Raw genomic sequence first — 15,741 nt, forward strand, 5'->3', positions numbered from 1 at the left:
CAAGGAAAACAGTCTCGAGTTACCAGGACTTCTTCATAGGTAATATGTAAGACATGGTTTGATCCTTAGCCACAATTACAGGCCATGGAAAATGACTACACCGTTTTCATGTGTTCGTGGAACGTACTGAGTAATAACTGGAAGTGCAGACTGGAATACGTTACTTAAATTCTGCACTAATGACTTCTTCAGAAGCTACTTTGAGCCAGCTGTCCCAATTAAACAGACAAAATTAGAAGTGCAGAGAGGTGCCCCTCAGTATATATTTAAGTACAGGCATATAAAATCTGATTTTGGACTAAGAATGCACTTCTCCAGATAAGGTTTTTCATAAGACATTCAAGGAAGCAATGATGCACAAAGCTGGAAAAGCCCACAAAAGCATGTTAAGAGCTTCATTAACTCACAGAAAGACAAATTATCTAATAAACAGAGAAACTTAAAAACTGGCACTAAGCTTCTTGATACCACTAAAGCTTGATTTATATTTCTGCAGGGAAATTTACTTTAGAATTTAAAAGTTACTAATATAAGCTACTCCGTTTCCAGCTTTGAGTAATTGCTCAGCTTTGCTCAACAAACAAATGTTTGTGTATGAATAGTTTAGCCAGATTGTATTTATTTATAAGCCTCCGATCAAGATCAGAGCACATTATATCTATCAAAATTGAAGCCCTCACAGTCCTTAGAATCTGAAGTGTAAGCAGGAAGTAGAATGTAGCATTTTCCATGATCATCCGATTGATCTCAAAGGCGAATTTGGATTTGTCAAAGTTCTTTGGAAACCTAAACTGGTTCCCAGTGTGGAATTACACACGGCTTCAGTTCATCTACAAAGTTATTTTTGCAGTAATTGGGGTAAATGACCGCACCTAGCTTTCATACTAAAAGGCATTTGATCTGTTTTATGATCTTGAATAAACATCCCTGTATTAATGCATATCCCATCAAGTCAGACAGAGCTCTATGTAGGATACTTAGAACAATTTCTCTAATACATTAATTAGAGCCATCTCATCCTGCTATTGGCTTTCAAGTACCTTCGAGTGGCTCAATAGAGTAGCTAAATTTTCGAAATTTGATAACATACCAACGATTAACCTGCAAGTACTTTGTTTTTGTCAAAACACATAACAGGGACATATACTGTAACTGTAAAACAGCCTACCAGAGAAAGCAGCTGATTATGAGTAACATAGACTGCAGTCCTACTGAGGCCTTCTAGAAGATTCATTGAGGACATGGGTGGGGTTTCAACTGCTCTTCCGCCAATCACCACATCCAGAAAAGCAGCAACACAACTCTGCCAAACAGAGACCCAGAAAACACATCTTAGTACATAAGGCCCCTCATTTTTTAACCCCAAAAACCCAAACAAAAAACACATTACTCTGTTTACAGAAACAGATCTACCTTATCAAACTTGGACAAACTGCTTTTCCGCCTTGGGTCTGCATCATCGTCGGCCATTGCCAACTGCTGCAAAAGTTGCCCCACCTGTATGGCAAAACAAAAACATTGTAATCCCATCCACAACAGAATGGCCGTGTATATGACATTACAAAGAGAAAACGTGCTGCGCCACTTGCCTGCATTAAATTGAAGCGAGCCACTTCATTGATCGGTGCGTCTGAGATAATGCCATACTGCTCTGGGTTAACTATAGCTGGACAAATGAAGCAGGTCAGCAGCAGATCTGTACACATGGTGCGCACCTCTCCCACCTCAAGACGCTCTACGCATGACAAAGTCTTGTACATCTGGGACACGATCCAGCGCAGGCTGTGAGGAAAGCAGTAGGTGTTCTGCTTCAAGTAACCGATAAACTTGTTGACCAGAGCGACCAGCTTGGCTTCGTTCACTTCGACAGCTGCCTGCACCCTCTGCTTGTAGCCCTCAGAGCCTTTCTCTCCGTAGCGCTCTTGCTGGGCCGGAGTGAGGCGCTCCGTCACTTTGGCTGGGTCGGTTTCCAGGTGGTCCTCGTCTTCAACCAGAAGCTGCATAATAGGTTCGTGTAGGGTGGCAGTGAGGAAGAGCTTGGCGGAATAAAGGCCCTCAGAGAAGAGCTTGAACAGTATGCTGAAGGCACAGGTTCCCCGTCGGAGTAAACGACGAGGGTTGTCACTCTCCTTCAGCTCAAACTCTATCAAGTACCGCAATACCTGGTAGTTGGAAAGAAAGATGGATGAACCAGATGAAAACCTCTTATCTCACTGAAAACCTATGAAACTGTTACTAATGTGTAACAGCAGAAGCAGGTGGGATCACTGACCTGTAGTAAGTAGCTCTCATCCTCCTGCATGATACAGTTGCCATAAAGTGAGGTGAAGACTGTATATATGGCACCTTGAGTGTGCTCCTGGTTCAGCCTCTCTCCTGCCACCAAGCAGGATGCAACCAGCCGGGGATTATCCCTCAACCTGGCCAAGAACTCTCCATAGATTGTTTCATGAAAGCCCAGAGTCTTGTAGCCATCAATAAACTGTGTATCTTCCAACATTTTGGCATGTTGGCAGCATTCAGCCGGAGAGGCCTCAGCACTGTGGAACAGAGTTGTGTCATTACCACATTTTATAGAATTCCTTCCACCAACAGCAGTTTTAATCTTTCCATTTTTTCCTCCCTAAAAAGACCAAATTCAACTAAAAGTTTAGAATTGCACTAAAATGTTTGCATCTAGCTCCGTTTTACTTACCGATCTGGCTAAAATGTCTTTCTGCAAACAAAGCCAAATCTTGGAAATGCCCAACTTTCCTTAACTCTCCCCCAAATAAATTGTAATTTTTACATTGCTCTCTGCGTATAGGTTAAAAATACAAAATATTAGGGACCTTTCTCTTATTCGCCAACAATACAGTGAATCGTGACAGTAGATCTAACCTAGTGAGAATGAGACGATCGAGGTTGATGCGCTGCTGCTTTGCGATCCATGCAGCGCGGTACAGCCTCTCAGCCGTCTTCAGCACATCACTGTTGAGCCTCTGGATCAGCTGCTTCTCTGACGCCACATACAGCCGCTCCTGCTTCAGGTGGTGGGCCAGAGTGTGGATATCTGGCTTCACCATCTTCAACGGCTCACTCAGGCAGAAAGGCAAATGACTGGAGCATGAAAGAGACAAGATGGAATGGAAACAACGTAAATCGGTATAGTATGTGGAACTAAAACTAAATAGACATTTTAAAAAAAAAAAACAAAAAAAAAAACTTTTATCAACCGTGACATCAACAAGAGAAAGGTTTCTTATCAGGGGAACTGCACTGATTTCACACACAGAAGTTTCTGATATTTCAGTCACAGTTGTGTCACAAGGGCACATTGGTAGGAGGAAGTGAGAACTCACCAGGCAGGGCCAATAAAATGATGCTATTGGTTTTATTAAATACTGTTTGCCACACATGTTACATTTTATTCAGTTTCCTGTAAGTCTCAACTTTGTGAAAGTGAAGGATTAAATTCCTGGAAAAACTATAAAGTGCTGAAACTGAAAGGATTTGCCTTTTCCTTTTTTATGTTTGTTTTGTTTTTTTAAACAAACAAAATGGAGAAACTGTCTTTTAGTCACTTTTTGGGCAGTTATTGTAACGTTCTACCACAGGCAACCGTGCTGTTGAAGGGTCAAGTATATGTATGAAATGAAGTATATGTAGAGAGTAGTATTCTAATGGTTTGCAATTGTTCTATAGCAGATCGTTTTCTCTCTAAAGAATTGGCTTAATATGGGGTATGATCAAAAAGTTCTGGGAATCGGCCCCCGAGAAGAAGAAAAACAACACTTTAAGTTTGGCTGCCCTCCACTATAGGATCCTCTTCTTGTATTGAGTATTGAGGTCCAAATTTCAATGCACGGTGTGCCAGTACACAATGGCTATGACCAGAGACCCAGTTCACACCACCAGTGATGAACCTCCACTCAAATTTGGGTTATTTTGAAATAAGTTTATGTTTGACCTCTGTGTATTTTGAGATCCTTGGTTAAATAATTGCAGAGTACACAGTACAGGTAGCCCTAACAGAACTTTCAACAGTCCTAAAAGTGGTCCAAAGATGCACAAGGGGTTGACCTTGAAGGAGAAAATTTTAAATCTGTTTCTTTTTTCCCCTCATGGGCAGATTCCCAGAAAATTAAGATCACACCACATACTACATTGTTCATGATGGTTACATCATACAAGGAAAATGATCATTTGCATTCAGTGTGTTTTGCAGACCGGCCCAGTGACAACTGCAAAAGCAGGCTTTGTCACAAGCTCTGGGACGCGCTACAGAGCAGAAAATGCAAATCATTCTTCCTTTGCCACTCATACACAGCCAAAACACATAATCCAAGCAGAATGCGTGAAATTTGAATGATTTCTTCCTTAATTCTATCCACAAAAGCCTCTTTGTGTCTGGTTGCAAACATTAAAAAAACTATTAAAATAAGGAGTTTAGGCACTGGGAGGAGAAGAAGAATAAGACTAATGGAGAAAACTGCCTTAAAAGCAGGAATGACTGCAAGGCAGCGTCACTGCTCGGAAGATAACAGACAACTACAACATTAGAGCTGATACACCAGGCAAATCAAATTGGTTATGCAGACTTAATGATTGGCTTTACATTGAATTCCCATGGCAAAGAACAAACAGCGATTCTTTTACTTCACTATTCATCATTTTTATGTTTACATTTTTCATTAAAAGCAGCATTATAGCATTATGTGACTATATATAGTCAAATGGTAAAAATGGCTGATCAGAAACACCAAAGAAATGAATAAAGTAGTGGTGTCAGCGTCGTTAAAATGACGTTAACGTCATAACTGCATTAACGCGGCAAATCTCCGTTAGCGAGTTAACGTAGATCGCCCCGTGCGTGGGCCTGCACGGCAATAACGCATTAACGAGCTACCCGCGCTAACGCATTAACGAGCTACCCGCGCTAACGCATTAACGAGCTACCCGCGCTAACGCATTAACGAGCTACCCAAGCTAACGCATTAACGAGCTACCCGCGCTAACGTGTTGGCGCCGTGCAGCCCCACGCACGGGGCGATCCACGTTAACTCGCTAACGGAGATTTGCTGCGTTAATGCGGTTATGACGTTAACGTCATTTTAACAAGGTTAACACTGACAGCACTAGAATAAAGACATTTACTATTATTATTATTATTATTATTCTTTGCAAGCAACATATTTTGTGTATAAGTAGTAATCAATTGTAAGCTCTATTATTATAACTGCTTGATGAACACTTATTTACAGACATGCATGCCGTTAAATTCCAGTCACCCCAGCGCGTCACTGTACTAAAAATTGTTTAGCATAATGTAGTTACAAACAACATACATGTAACGTAGACATAATGTCAACAACGCGTGTCTGCATAACCTAGATGTGATGTTGTTGTTCGTTTTGAAACCAGCTTTACACATTTAAAAAAATAAAATAAAATAAATTCCCCACTCGCCCTGCAGGCGATCTCTATCCCTTTAAGCTCGGGCCCTCTAACAGATGCCTAGGACTGTGCTCTTTGGACAGAGATCTCAGATGTTGTTCCAGGGATGCCACTCCCCCAGTGTGGAGGTCACTGCCCTGAATGCTCCAATTACCATAGCGACTACTGTTGCCTTCCCCCTCCACAGCTTCCCGAGCTCTTCTCTCAGCCCTTGGTACTTCTCCAGCTTCTCGTGTTCCTTCCTCCTGATGTCGCTATCACTCGGTATAGCTACATCTATCACTAGGGCTGTTTTCCTCTGCTTGTCCACCACTCCTATGTCTTGTTAGTTAGCCATCACCAGTTTGTCTGTCTGTATATAAAAGTCCTACAGGATCTTAGCTTGGCAATTCCTGAGGAGTCAGCTGAATGTGAAGAACAAGATCTGGGCAATCAACACGCCTGTGATCAGATACCCCACTGTGATGATAAGCTGGCCAAAGGAGTTGATAGAAGCTACTAGGGGTGGGCGGTATAAATGGTATACGGTAGAAACGATATAAATTTGGCCAATGGTAGAGATTTTGACTATACCGCTCTACCGCGATAGAGCATGTTGATGGTGTCATCAAGCTGCACCTGTTTTGGTCGAAAGCATTGCAGCGGCTGCAAACAACATCATCTGCAAATTATGCCGGGCGACAGTAATAGCAAAGAGACAAAGCACTTTTGGAATACGGGGAAAACCAAAAACTGCGCTTCCTCCACTTCCGTACCATTGATTCATTAATGCTGAATTCTCTCGCAGCTGCTCTATTCCCATGTTGTTGCAGTATATTAATGACTAACCTCGTATTGTGGATGGATTATCTCAGTCGTTCTCCTGACTGAAGTTTGGTCCCTTTATAGCATCCTGCCATGCAATTGCATTTGTCCCTAACCACCAGAAACCTTCACGTTAACTTTTATCGAGTGGAAAAAAGTTAGCGTTCATCCTTTAGCTTCACTGTGCTAATGTTATGCTAACGTAACTGTTTTGCTAGCGATCACGTAGGACATCATTATATACCAGCTAGCCCAACTTCAGTAACCCTACAAAAGTCACTGCTGTTTAGTTTTCTGTCTTCATTTATGTTGGAAGTGATAGCAGAGCTGTACGTTTTAATTTTTGATATAGCAAGTCAGAACATGCTATATCATGTTTAAGTGGAAACTAGCGAGCTAACTTCCTGCTAACTTCTAACTCCGTTGAATTTAATAAATTCTGTTTTCATGGATGCCTGGATGTTAAACTTAATTTTTACACCTGGTAGAGCAGCAACGCTGATCATTTTATTAAAGATGAAAGAATTTAGACAGCTTTTAACTCTCAGTGATGCCACATAGGGCTGTGCGATATGACCAAAATCTCATATCCCGATATAAGAATTCTATCGTCCCGATAGCGATATAAATCACAAAAATGTAACATGTTCTGTAAATTCTGTGAATCTTGGGCAGCTCGACTTGCATGAAGTGTTTCCAGCTGCGCGTCATGTAGCTGGAGTCGAGTGTTTTAACCGATGCATGAAACGATACATTTTTAGACATAAGTTGTAACAGCCTCCGTTTTCTTTGTGAGTATTTATTACACAGGGTGCTGCGGGGAAAAGCCTGTTCTAACGTTTGAGTCTAAGGTCTATTTTTTAGCACCTGGCGGCTCTTTTTTACTTCTCATCCGTAAATAATCTGCTCTTTCACGTGATTCAGTTTATTTTGAAAAGTCTCAACAGGATCTTGAGCTTTATTGTGAAAGGTTTATGTGGAACATAAACAAGCGGACACGCGATGGTGTTACCATCGTTGTTGCTAACCATAACGCATAAAAACAGGCGCTTGTCCGTCCGTAGTGTGGTTATATTAAATATAAGAGAAATAGAGAACTTTAAGAAATTAATATAGCCACTACAGTGACCATCAAAACGATGAAAAAATATTGCCGTAAACAGTTTATTTTGCGACACCACGAAACAAACGATAGCGTAAAATGAAACGATAGACGTTTTTATATTGTCATCCGATATATATCGTTATATCGAATAGGGCTGGGCTATATCATACCGTTCACGGTAATACCGGTGTAATTTTGGGCAACGATAGGAAAATGAAATATCGCGATAGAATATGGGTAAAACGCGCATGCGCAGTGCCTTTGTTTACATACGCACATGGCGGCAACGCAGAATGAGAAGAGTGAAAGTGGATCGTTAAATGAAACGGATGAACCAGAATTGGTTTGTAAAAATGCTGCAACTTCAGTGGTGTGGAACTGGTTTAGCTTTCGTCCGTCAGATATACAACAAAGCACTATTTTTGGTAGCGCATGCTAGCGGGCCGTCGTTATTATCGTGTTGCTTGGAAAATACGGCATACTTAAAATCAATCCTTTGATTTTTCTGAAAATCGACAGTGCCCCTTATAATCCCGTGTGCCTTTTGACCTCGAAACGATTTTATGTCGTACACGGCGCTGGAAAATCTGTCACATGTTTTAGTACGACTTTGCTAAGCTACGAAGCTGCACAGCTTGATGGATTGTCGGAGCATTACGGCTATCGTAGGCAGGCGCCTCACGGAGTGATACGTACTGTGCTTCAACATAATATTACCATATTGTGTGTGTATAACCTCTTTTTAAGTTTTGTGGATATTATACATGGTTATGCTGAGGATATGTCGGCCAATTTCCACTGGAAATGCCTTTTGGTTAAATTGTCAGCAAGGAATTTGCACTATTACATTTTTATATAACTTTAATGTACATAAAAATCAGCTGCTTGTTTAAGTGAAAATACATTGATAGGGTTTTTTGCACTAATAAAGTTGTGGAGTTGTAAAGCATTTTTTCTAGTGTCAATTATATCGTCAGTTATATCGTTATCGCAAATTTTCAAATGTATATCGTGATAATTATTTTTGGTCATATCACCCTGCTCTAATATCGAACAGCCCTAATGCCACAGTGTTCGTTTGACTTTGGGACATGAAGACTGAGTTTTGGACCCAGATTACTTTACGCAAGGCTCCTGACTACAGCAGCCGTAATGCTCCGGCAATCCATCAAGCGGTGCGCCTTCATAGCTTACCAAAGTCGTACTAAAACTTTTTTTGACAGATTTCTGCACGCCGTGTATCACATAAAATCAGTTTCAGGTCAGTAAGCACAACCAGAATTCATACATAAGGCACACTGTTGATTTTTGAGAAAAATTAAAGGATTTTAAGTGTGCCTTATAGTGTGTAAAATACGTTATACAGAAGAAAAGAATGTCTGTGAAGGTTCTCAGTCATCCAGGTCATCGTAGTCAAAGGAGCTTGCAAAGAAAAGCGTCTGGACTTCTTTAAGTTTACTTGAAGACGTTTCACCTCTCATCCGAGAAGCTTCTTCAGTTCTAAGGTCAAATGGTGGAGAGTCCCAGATATAAACCTAGTGGGAGTATCCCCCCACAGAGGGACAAAAGGACCCCCTGATGATCTTCTAATCGCCTGAGCCAAGGTGTGAAACTGGGTGTGGGTCCCAATCAGCCAGAGTTTCGGGTGTGTTCATTGTGAAACCTGGCCCCACCTTATCATGCGAATTCCTGAGGTCAGATGGCCCAGGATGTGAGTGGGCGTTAAGGCGTCTGGGAAGGGATCTCAAAACTGGATTATAGATGCAACAACATTGTCATCCCCTATGTAGCCGGTGTATCAGAAAAACTTAGGAGAGTTTTCTCCAAGCATGACATCCCGGTGCATTTCAGACCCAGCAACATGCTCAGACAAAAACTGGTTCACCCGAAAGACAAAACGCCAAAACACAGACTTAACAATGTGGTGTATGCTGTACAGTGCAGCGAGGAATGCCCAGACCTCTACATTGGAGAGACCAAACAGCCACTTCACAAGCGCATGGCACAACACAGAAGAGCCACCTCCACAGGACAAGACTCAGCAGTCCATCTGCATCTTAAGGATAAAGGACACTCTTTCGAGGATGCCAATGTTCACATTTTGGACAGAGAGGACAGATGGTTTGAAAGAGGAGTGAAAGAAGCCATCTATGTCCACTGTGAGCGACCATCTTTGAACAGAGGCGGGGGTTTACGACACCAACTCTCTGCCATCTATAATCCAGTTTTGAGATCCCTTCCCAGACGCCTTAACGCCCACTCACATCCTGGGCCATCTGACCTCAGGAATTCGCATGATAAGGTGGGGCCAGGTTTCACAATGAACACACCCGAAACTCTGGCTGATTGGGACCCACACCCAGTTTCACACCTTGGCTCAGGCGATTAGAAGATCATCAGGGGGTCCTTTTGTCCCTCTGTGGGGGGATACTCCCACTAGGTTTATATCTGGGACTCTCCACCATTTGACCTTAGAACTGAAGAAGCTTCTCGGATGAGAGGTGAAACGTCTTCAAGTAAACTTAAAGAAGTCCAGACGCTTTTCTTTGCAAGCTCCTTTGACAGAAGAAAAGAATATATCGCGATATATATCGTTACCACACATGCTTCTAATTATACCGTGATATGGATTTTAGGCCATATCGCCCAGCCCTAGAAGCTACTGACATCAACACAAGCAAGCTCCTTACAATGCATGGAGGGTTTCACCCCAAGTCTGCCAGTCTGAGTCTGCACATTAAGCAGGAGGAAGAAGGCCAAGGAGTAGTCACTGTCAGTACCAATCTCTACTTTCAATCATCTCTCTATTTTCTCTATTAATTAACAAATTGTGTTATTTACAAAATGTCAAATATCAATGATCAGTGTGAACTAAGGCTTCAGATGTTGTGCTTATCAACATAAAGGCCAAAAAAAACAACAACAACAGAAAAACCCACATCAGTCAGCCGTTAAGCTTTGGAAATGACCAAAATGATTAACCAATGATTAGTAAAAGAGGTGCCAATCATTTCCAAACTTTACCATAGTCCAGTGGTTACAGAAAGGCTTTATCCATTTTGTGATGTTGACTTTTCCCATTCCACTACTGATGATACTAATACGTTGGAACAACAAATCCCTGGTTGGGTCTTTATTGTACTGTAAACTGCTCTAGATTTTGGACCTTTGTAAATTAACAGATCAGAATAATAAAGACAAAAAAGTCATTTTCTCTCAGTTCAAAAGTAATTTCAGATCTGAACGTAAGTCACTGACAGGTAATTGACTTACAAGCACACTTATGGCGCACTTCCACTGAGCCGCTCATCTTCTTGAATAAGCACATTCCTCACATATTTGGACAGAAGTGAAAAAGCAACTAGTCTTTTAAGTGTCTAGCAGAGAGGTTTAGTGCCATTTGCCACAGCCTCATGTGCATGCGAGCGTCAATACAATCCACAGAGTAGAGCTACCTGGTGAGTCAGTCATGGAGAGCACAGAGGAACTCTAAAGCAGAAGAGAAACCAAACAACAGACACTGAGGATAGGCATAATCTTCAACTCTGTAAGCTGCATGTGAGAATAAAAGTCGTGGCAGGACAGCCACTGAATTCTGTTAACATGAGTCACGAGAGGACCGAGTGTTCACTCATAACATCTCTAAATGCCTTAATTTATTATCAATGCCAGGGCAAGTTCAGGGGAAAAAAAACCTTGTGATGGTGCTTATTAAATGAAGGAGGATAATGTGAGCAGAAGTTAAGTAGGTTGTGGTGAAGAAGATACTCAGAGGGGAAAATAGAAGACAGGGAGCAAAAAGCAAACCAAGGAGCTAACTGAAATGACTCATTAGCAAAACTCCATCTTGAAAACAATAATGATACAATGCCACACCACACCACAATACAATAAATAAATAAATAAATAAATAAATAAATCTCTCATTATTCTTGCTTTTTTCTCCAGGTTTATTTTTCTCATTCGGTTACACAGATATTATTGATAAATTATTGTCTTAAAAGGGGCTGTATCAAGACACCACCGTTAGCGTGGACAATGTTCTGGGACTTATTCTGCGCTTCCTACTTCTAGTAAATATCTCAGCATCGGAGTAAAGGTGTTTGGATCACAGCCCACTCCACCCACTACATGAGCGCACACACAAACCAACAGAACTGAGTGTTTTTTTATTTATACATTTAAAGGATTTCACTTTCCACAAAAGGTATCCGCGGTCCCGAGCAAACATCCTCTTCACACTTCCCTTTCTCAGAATTTCTTACACTGCTCAGCAAGCAGATAGTGTACAGCAAATATGTGAGGTTTATGGGTGACCTTTCTCAGAATTTTTCCTGAACCTCAATCCTTTCTGAAGGAGTAAAAACTGACCGTTCACTGCAGGTTTAGCCAATTTAACCAGCACACACTTTATTAATGCATCAGGACAAGAACTGATGAAACACGAAATGAAACGGAGCAAGAATAAAAGTAAACATCACCTGAGGGGTGGCTACAGATCATTGTATTACAACAAATTTATAATAATTATTATTAATTATTATTATTATTATTATTATTTGGATTAACTAACAATGACTCCCCACTGCTGCCTGCTTGCTTTACTATTGAGCATTTTGAGCAACAAATTTGAATGGACTGCAGCTGAGGCTTCAGACTGAAAAACTTGAACCTTGGTCAGGCACTTTGTAGTCACAAATACAGAGGAATAAAGTCCTGTTTGCTGAGCCTCAGTCAGATCTGAATCACATTCAATTTTTAGTAAAGACTTAAACTGAAAGTGACTACTGAGGCTATAAACAAAAAAGCATGACGTGATGAGCAATATGGGAGTTATGGGCTTAGATAACTAAGGACATGTAAACTGTAGCTCTAGGTATTTTACAGGTGCTAAGACTTTACTGCACTGTACTGTACAACAAATACGTGTATGTTTGTGTTGTGATTTTTGTCATTAAGCTTAACCTTGGAAAAAAAAATTTACAACTTTTTTTAAAGACATAACACACGACAAGGAGCAACGTTTCACATTTTGCAATTGGCAACGAACAGGCTGAATTAAATTTGAGTTAACCGGCTTCATTTTTTGTAATCTACCAGTAATTACTATAATAATAACGGACAAAACCGAGCGATAATTACTTATTGCCAGAAACATGTACCGCTTATTTGAATAGTCGTGTTCAATGACAACATGCTTCTGATATCCTAAGGCCTAACAAGCCTTAACGTTACAAATATCATGTTTGTACCTATGTTTTTACGTTACAACTTTAGACACCGCACCCAATTTTCTCAGTGAGTGGGTGAAAGCATATCTAACACAAAATCTGAATAAAACATGTACATTTTCTAACTGCCGTGCATTTGTGTGTTTATAGTGTCCTTGATTTGATGCTGTTTCCACTCCTGAGATTTGGCCAAGCAGCCAGCAGATCGAGATGGGTAATGTTAATGCCCGTAAACGCCTGCTCCATTAACTTGTAGTAGATCACCACAAGACGACCCGGGAATCCTATCAATTAAACGATATGACCGGTATTTGCCAGCTAAAAGCTATGAAGGAAAGTGGAACAAGGGGCACCCAGGTGTCACACTGCTTCCAGTAAAGACGAACTTGCGGATGCACTGATTTGTGGGACGCGGAAAGAAAGTAGCCCTGTGAACTGGCTAATTTTGTAGTAGCCTGCTAATGTTAACCAAGTTAAACTGGGCTAACGTTTGCGGGCAGGTCAAGCTAATGATGAGCTAGCCCGATAGCTACGTTAGCTTAGCTTTAGGCTGCAAGCTTCTGAGTGGACCAAATGTGAACAACAATACGCGTTACCATAAAATCAGTCACTTACCAAACGTAATTAGTCCGTACTAATTGTTCCCACCTCCTCTAAACACAGCTGATCATAAGATTTCTCGAGTCAGTCAAGTGTTTGTTGGCGGTTAGCGGTCTCACACTGCCTTCTTCATTAGCGAACGCTGCTGTCATTTACTGTCATCACGAGGAGACCTGCGCAACGCGCATGCGCAAAAGGGAGCATTTGCGTCGTTAAAGGGACATTTCACGCTAAAATAGAAAACATATTTAAACATCAGGTTTCCTGGAAATTAAGGAGGTTTAAACCTTCCTCTTGTGGTACCTTTCCGTTACTATCTCTTATGTTAACTGATCGGTTTTGACCCGTGTCTTAAATCAACCAAAGAATATCCTCAAAACAATGGTTTACCATGCAGTTTGATTGTTAGTTACCTTGTTAGGCTTCCTTATCCATGAAAAGACTGGTTTTAATATTTTTCTTGTAGCTCCCAGGCCCTTTCTTTTTACAGCATATCTCGTTTCCATTCTAAAAATTTTTTTTAAATAAAAGGGTGTTATGTTACCTTACTATCGTTGACAGGTAATAGAACACATCTCTAATATATATATATATATATATATATATATATATATATATATATATATATATATATATATATATATATTAGTTTAATATTATAAACTATAATAACGTCTGTAGTGTTATGGGTCAACATCACACCCCAGTGCAAGTAGTAGGTTGATAATTATATCCTCCTTCTTCTCATAAAGAAGAATTGTAGAATTCTTTCTGCATGATGCAAACTTGAAGTCATCAAAATGAGTCGGTCTTACATGTAGATCTCAGTTTGGATGACCTTTTCAGTGAAGCAGTAAGAATAAAAGGGGTTGTTTATTTAGGGAAGGAGACAAAGAGTTAAAGAGAGTAGCTTCTAACTGAGTTAGTGAGCTCACAGTGTGTTTATGACTTTAGCTTTAGCACTACTGTTTTATAATGTTATATTATAACTGGGTCTAAACCAACCCCAACAATAAAAAAGTCATAATTTTCACCAGCGCATTTCATTTTATAATTTAGTTTTATTGTTTTACTTTGTTTAAATAGAAATTCTGACAAAGTCAAAAAGCCTTGATACAATAAACAAATTTAAAAGGTACTTTTATGCATTTTATAACCTAAAAATGGGCTGGTCCTGACTATAACACAGGAGGATTTGTATTTAAATAGGCACACATTATATCCCAAATATTTATTTTTTATGCACATATTATGTGTCTCTTTATGGATAACCAAGTGACATTTAAATTGTTTATATATAGTTATATGGAAGCATGGTTATTATCATATTTACATAATATGTTCATCTCTCTAATAAGGTTTTTTTTATGCAGAATACGGAAAATACTTTGGATTAAATCTGTTCGGATCCTTTTTCAAATGTGTATTTAACACGCAACTGATGTTTTGCTTTATTTTATTTGTGAAAGCAAAACTTGATGTACCATTAACGCTGCCGTAAAGCTGTGTATGGGACATGATATGAACACTAGAAAAATATGATGTTGTCATCTAATCAGAGCTGAAACATAGTCGTTTCTCAATAACTTCTCAAAACACAAGTTCATAGTTCTGAACGTGCATTTTCCAAAACAAGTTGTGATTCAAACAACTACAGGTAACCAAAAGCTACCCAAAGAGCTGTAACTCATATGTCACAGAGGCTATTTAAAATAGTAATGTTAAGGATTTATACCTCCAACTTAACTGGACATGTACCATCAGTTGTTCAGAACCTCGTGAAGTATGTTTTACTCCCCACAGCATCAGTACCATTGAATCCTAATATTTTTGTTTTTTTATACATACACCGAATTTCCTTTTATGAATGATGTATCAGTAGTGGTTTACTTGTTGCTGTTTTTTATTATTATTTTATAATGCTGAGTCAGTGGAGCCTGCAGCTGAACTGTCAGTCCCTTCCCCAGTAGTGCTCCCCTGAATCTGCCCTCTCAAATCCATTATCTCCTAGTTTAACAGAACTTCAGGGCTGCTATCACAAGCATCAGCATGAAATAAACTGAAATGCATTCAATTAATATGAGAGATCCCACCTGGAGGATGAACTCCTGTTGTCTTGCTCTCTACCATCGACACTCCTTCACGACACACCATTTCCCCCAAGACCTGCAGATGTCACTGTCGAGATGTTTTGATCAGAATGTACACTTTCCCAAAAAATAAGTGAAATTTTATTTTAATAAAACAAAAAAAATCTCTGGGGAATGTTTCCAGCACCTCGTTCAGTCTATGCCATGACTTGTTAAGGCAAAAGGGGGTACAACCTAGTAACTAATAGGTCACTATTGTACCTAATGATGTGAATGAATGTATGCATATAGAATTTTTACCCATACTTAAAGTTTATCTGGTTGACATGTGCTTAACCATTGCAATTAATGATACCCGAGGCCTTTAAATGGTACTCAATTTCACACTTGCTCATACTCCATGTGTGAGCTGCATTGGACAAAAGAGTGATAAGTTTCCTACACTGCCTTTTGTACTGTATGCCATGTATGTGTA

General features: G+C 40.1%; 1 protein-coding gene across 5 annotated transcripts in view; it reads right to left on the bottom strand.

Annotated features, from left to right (window-relative positions):
* Positions 1-13,352, bottom strand: part of gapvd1 (GTPase activating protein and VPS9 domains 1) — a 33,271-nt gene extending 19,919 nt beyond the window's left edge. For all 5 annotated transcript variants that reach the window (XM_084945914.1, XM_084945913.1, XM_084945911.1 and 2 more), the window contains exons 1-6: positions 13,192-13,352; positions 2,881-3,099; positions 2,273-2,540; positions 1,590-2,162; positions 1,414-1,497; positions 1,169-1,303 (exon numbers count right to left, since the gene is read on the bottom strand). In XM_084945914.1, the coding sequence (XP_084802040.1) occupies positions 1,169-1,303; positions 1,414-1,497; positions 1,590-2,162; positions 2,273-2,540; positions 2,881-3,065 (1,245 nt within the window). In that variant the 5' untranslated portion in view covers positions 3,066-3,099; positions 13,192-13,352. The remainder of the gene's footprint in view (positions 1-1,168; positions 1,304-1,413; positions 1,498-1,589; positions 2,163-2,272; positions 2,541-2,880; positions 3,100-13,191) is intronic.
* Positions 13,353-15,741: the final 2,389 nt, after the last annotated feature.

This window comes from Perissodus microlepis, chromosome 12 (genome assembly GCF_051167445.1).
Source record: "Perissodus microlepis isolate ML-2025 ecotype Zambia chromosome 12, ASM5116744v1, whole genome shotgun sequence".
Lineage (NCBI taxonomy): Eukaryota > Metazoa > Chordata > Actinopteri > Cichliformes > Cichlidae > Perissodus > Perissodus microlepis.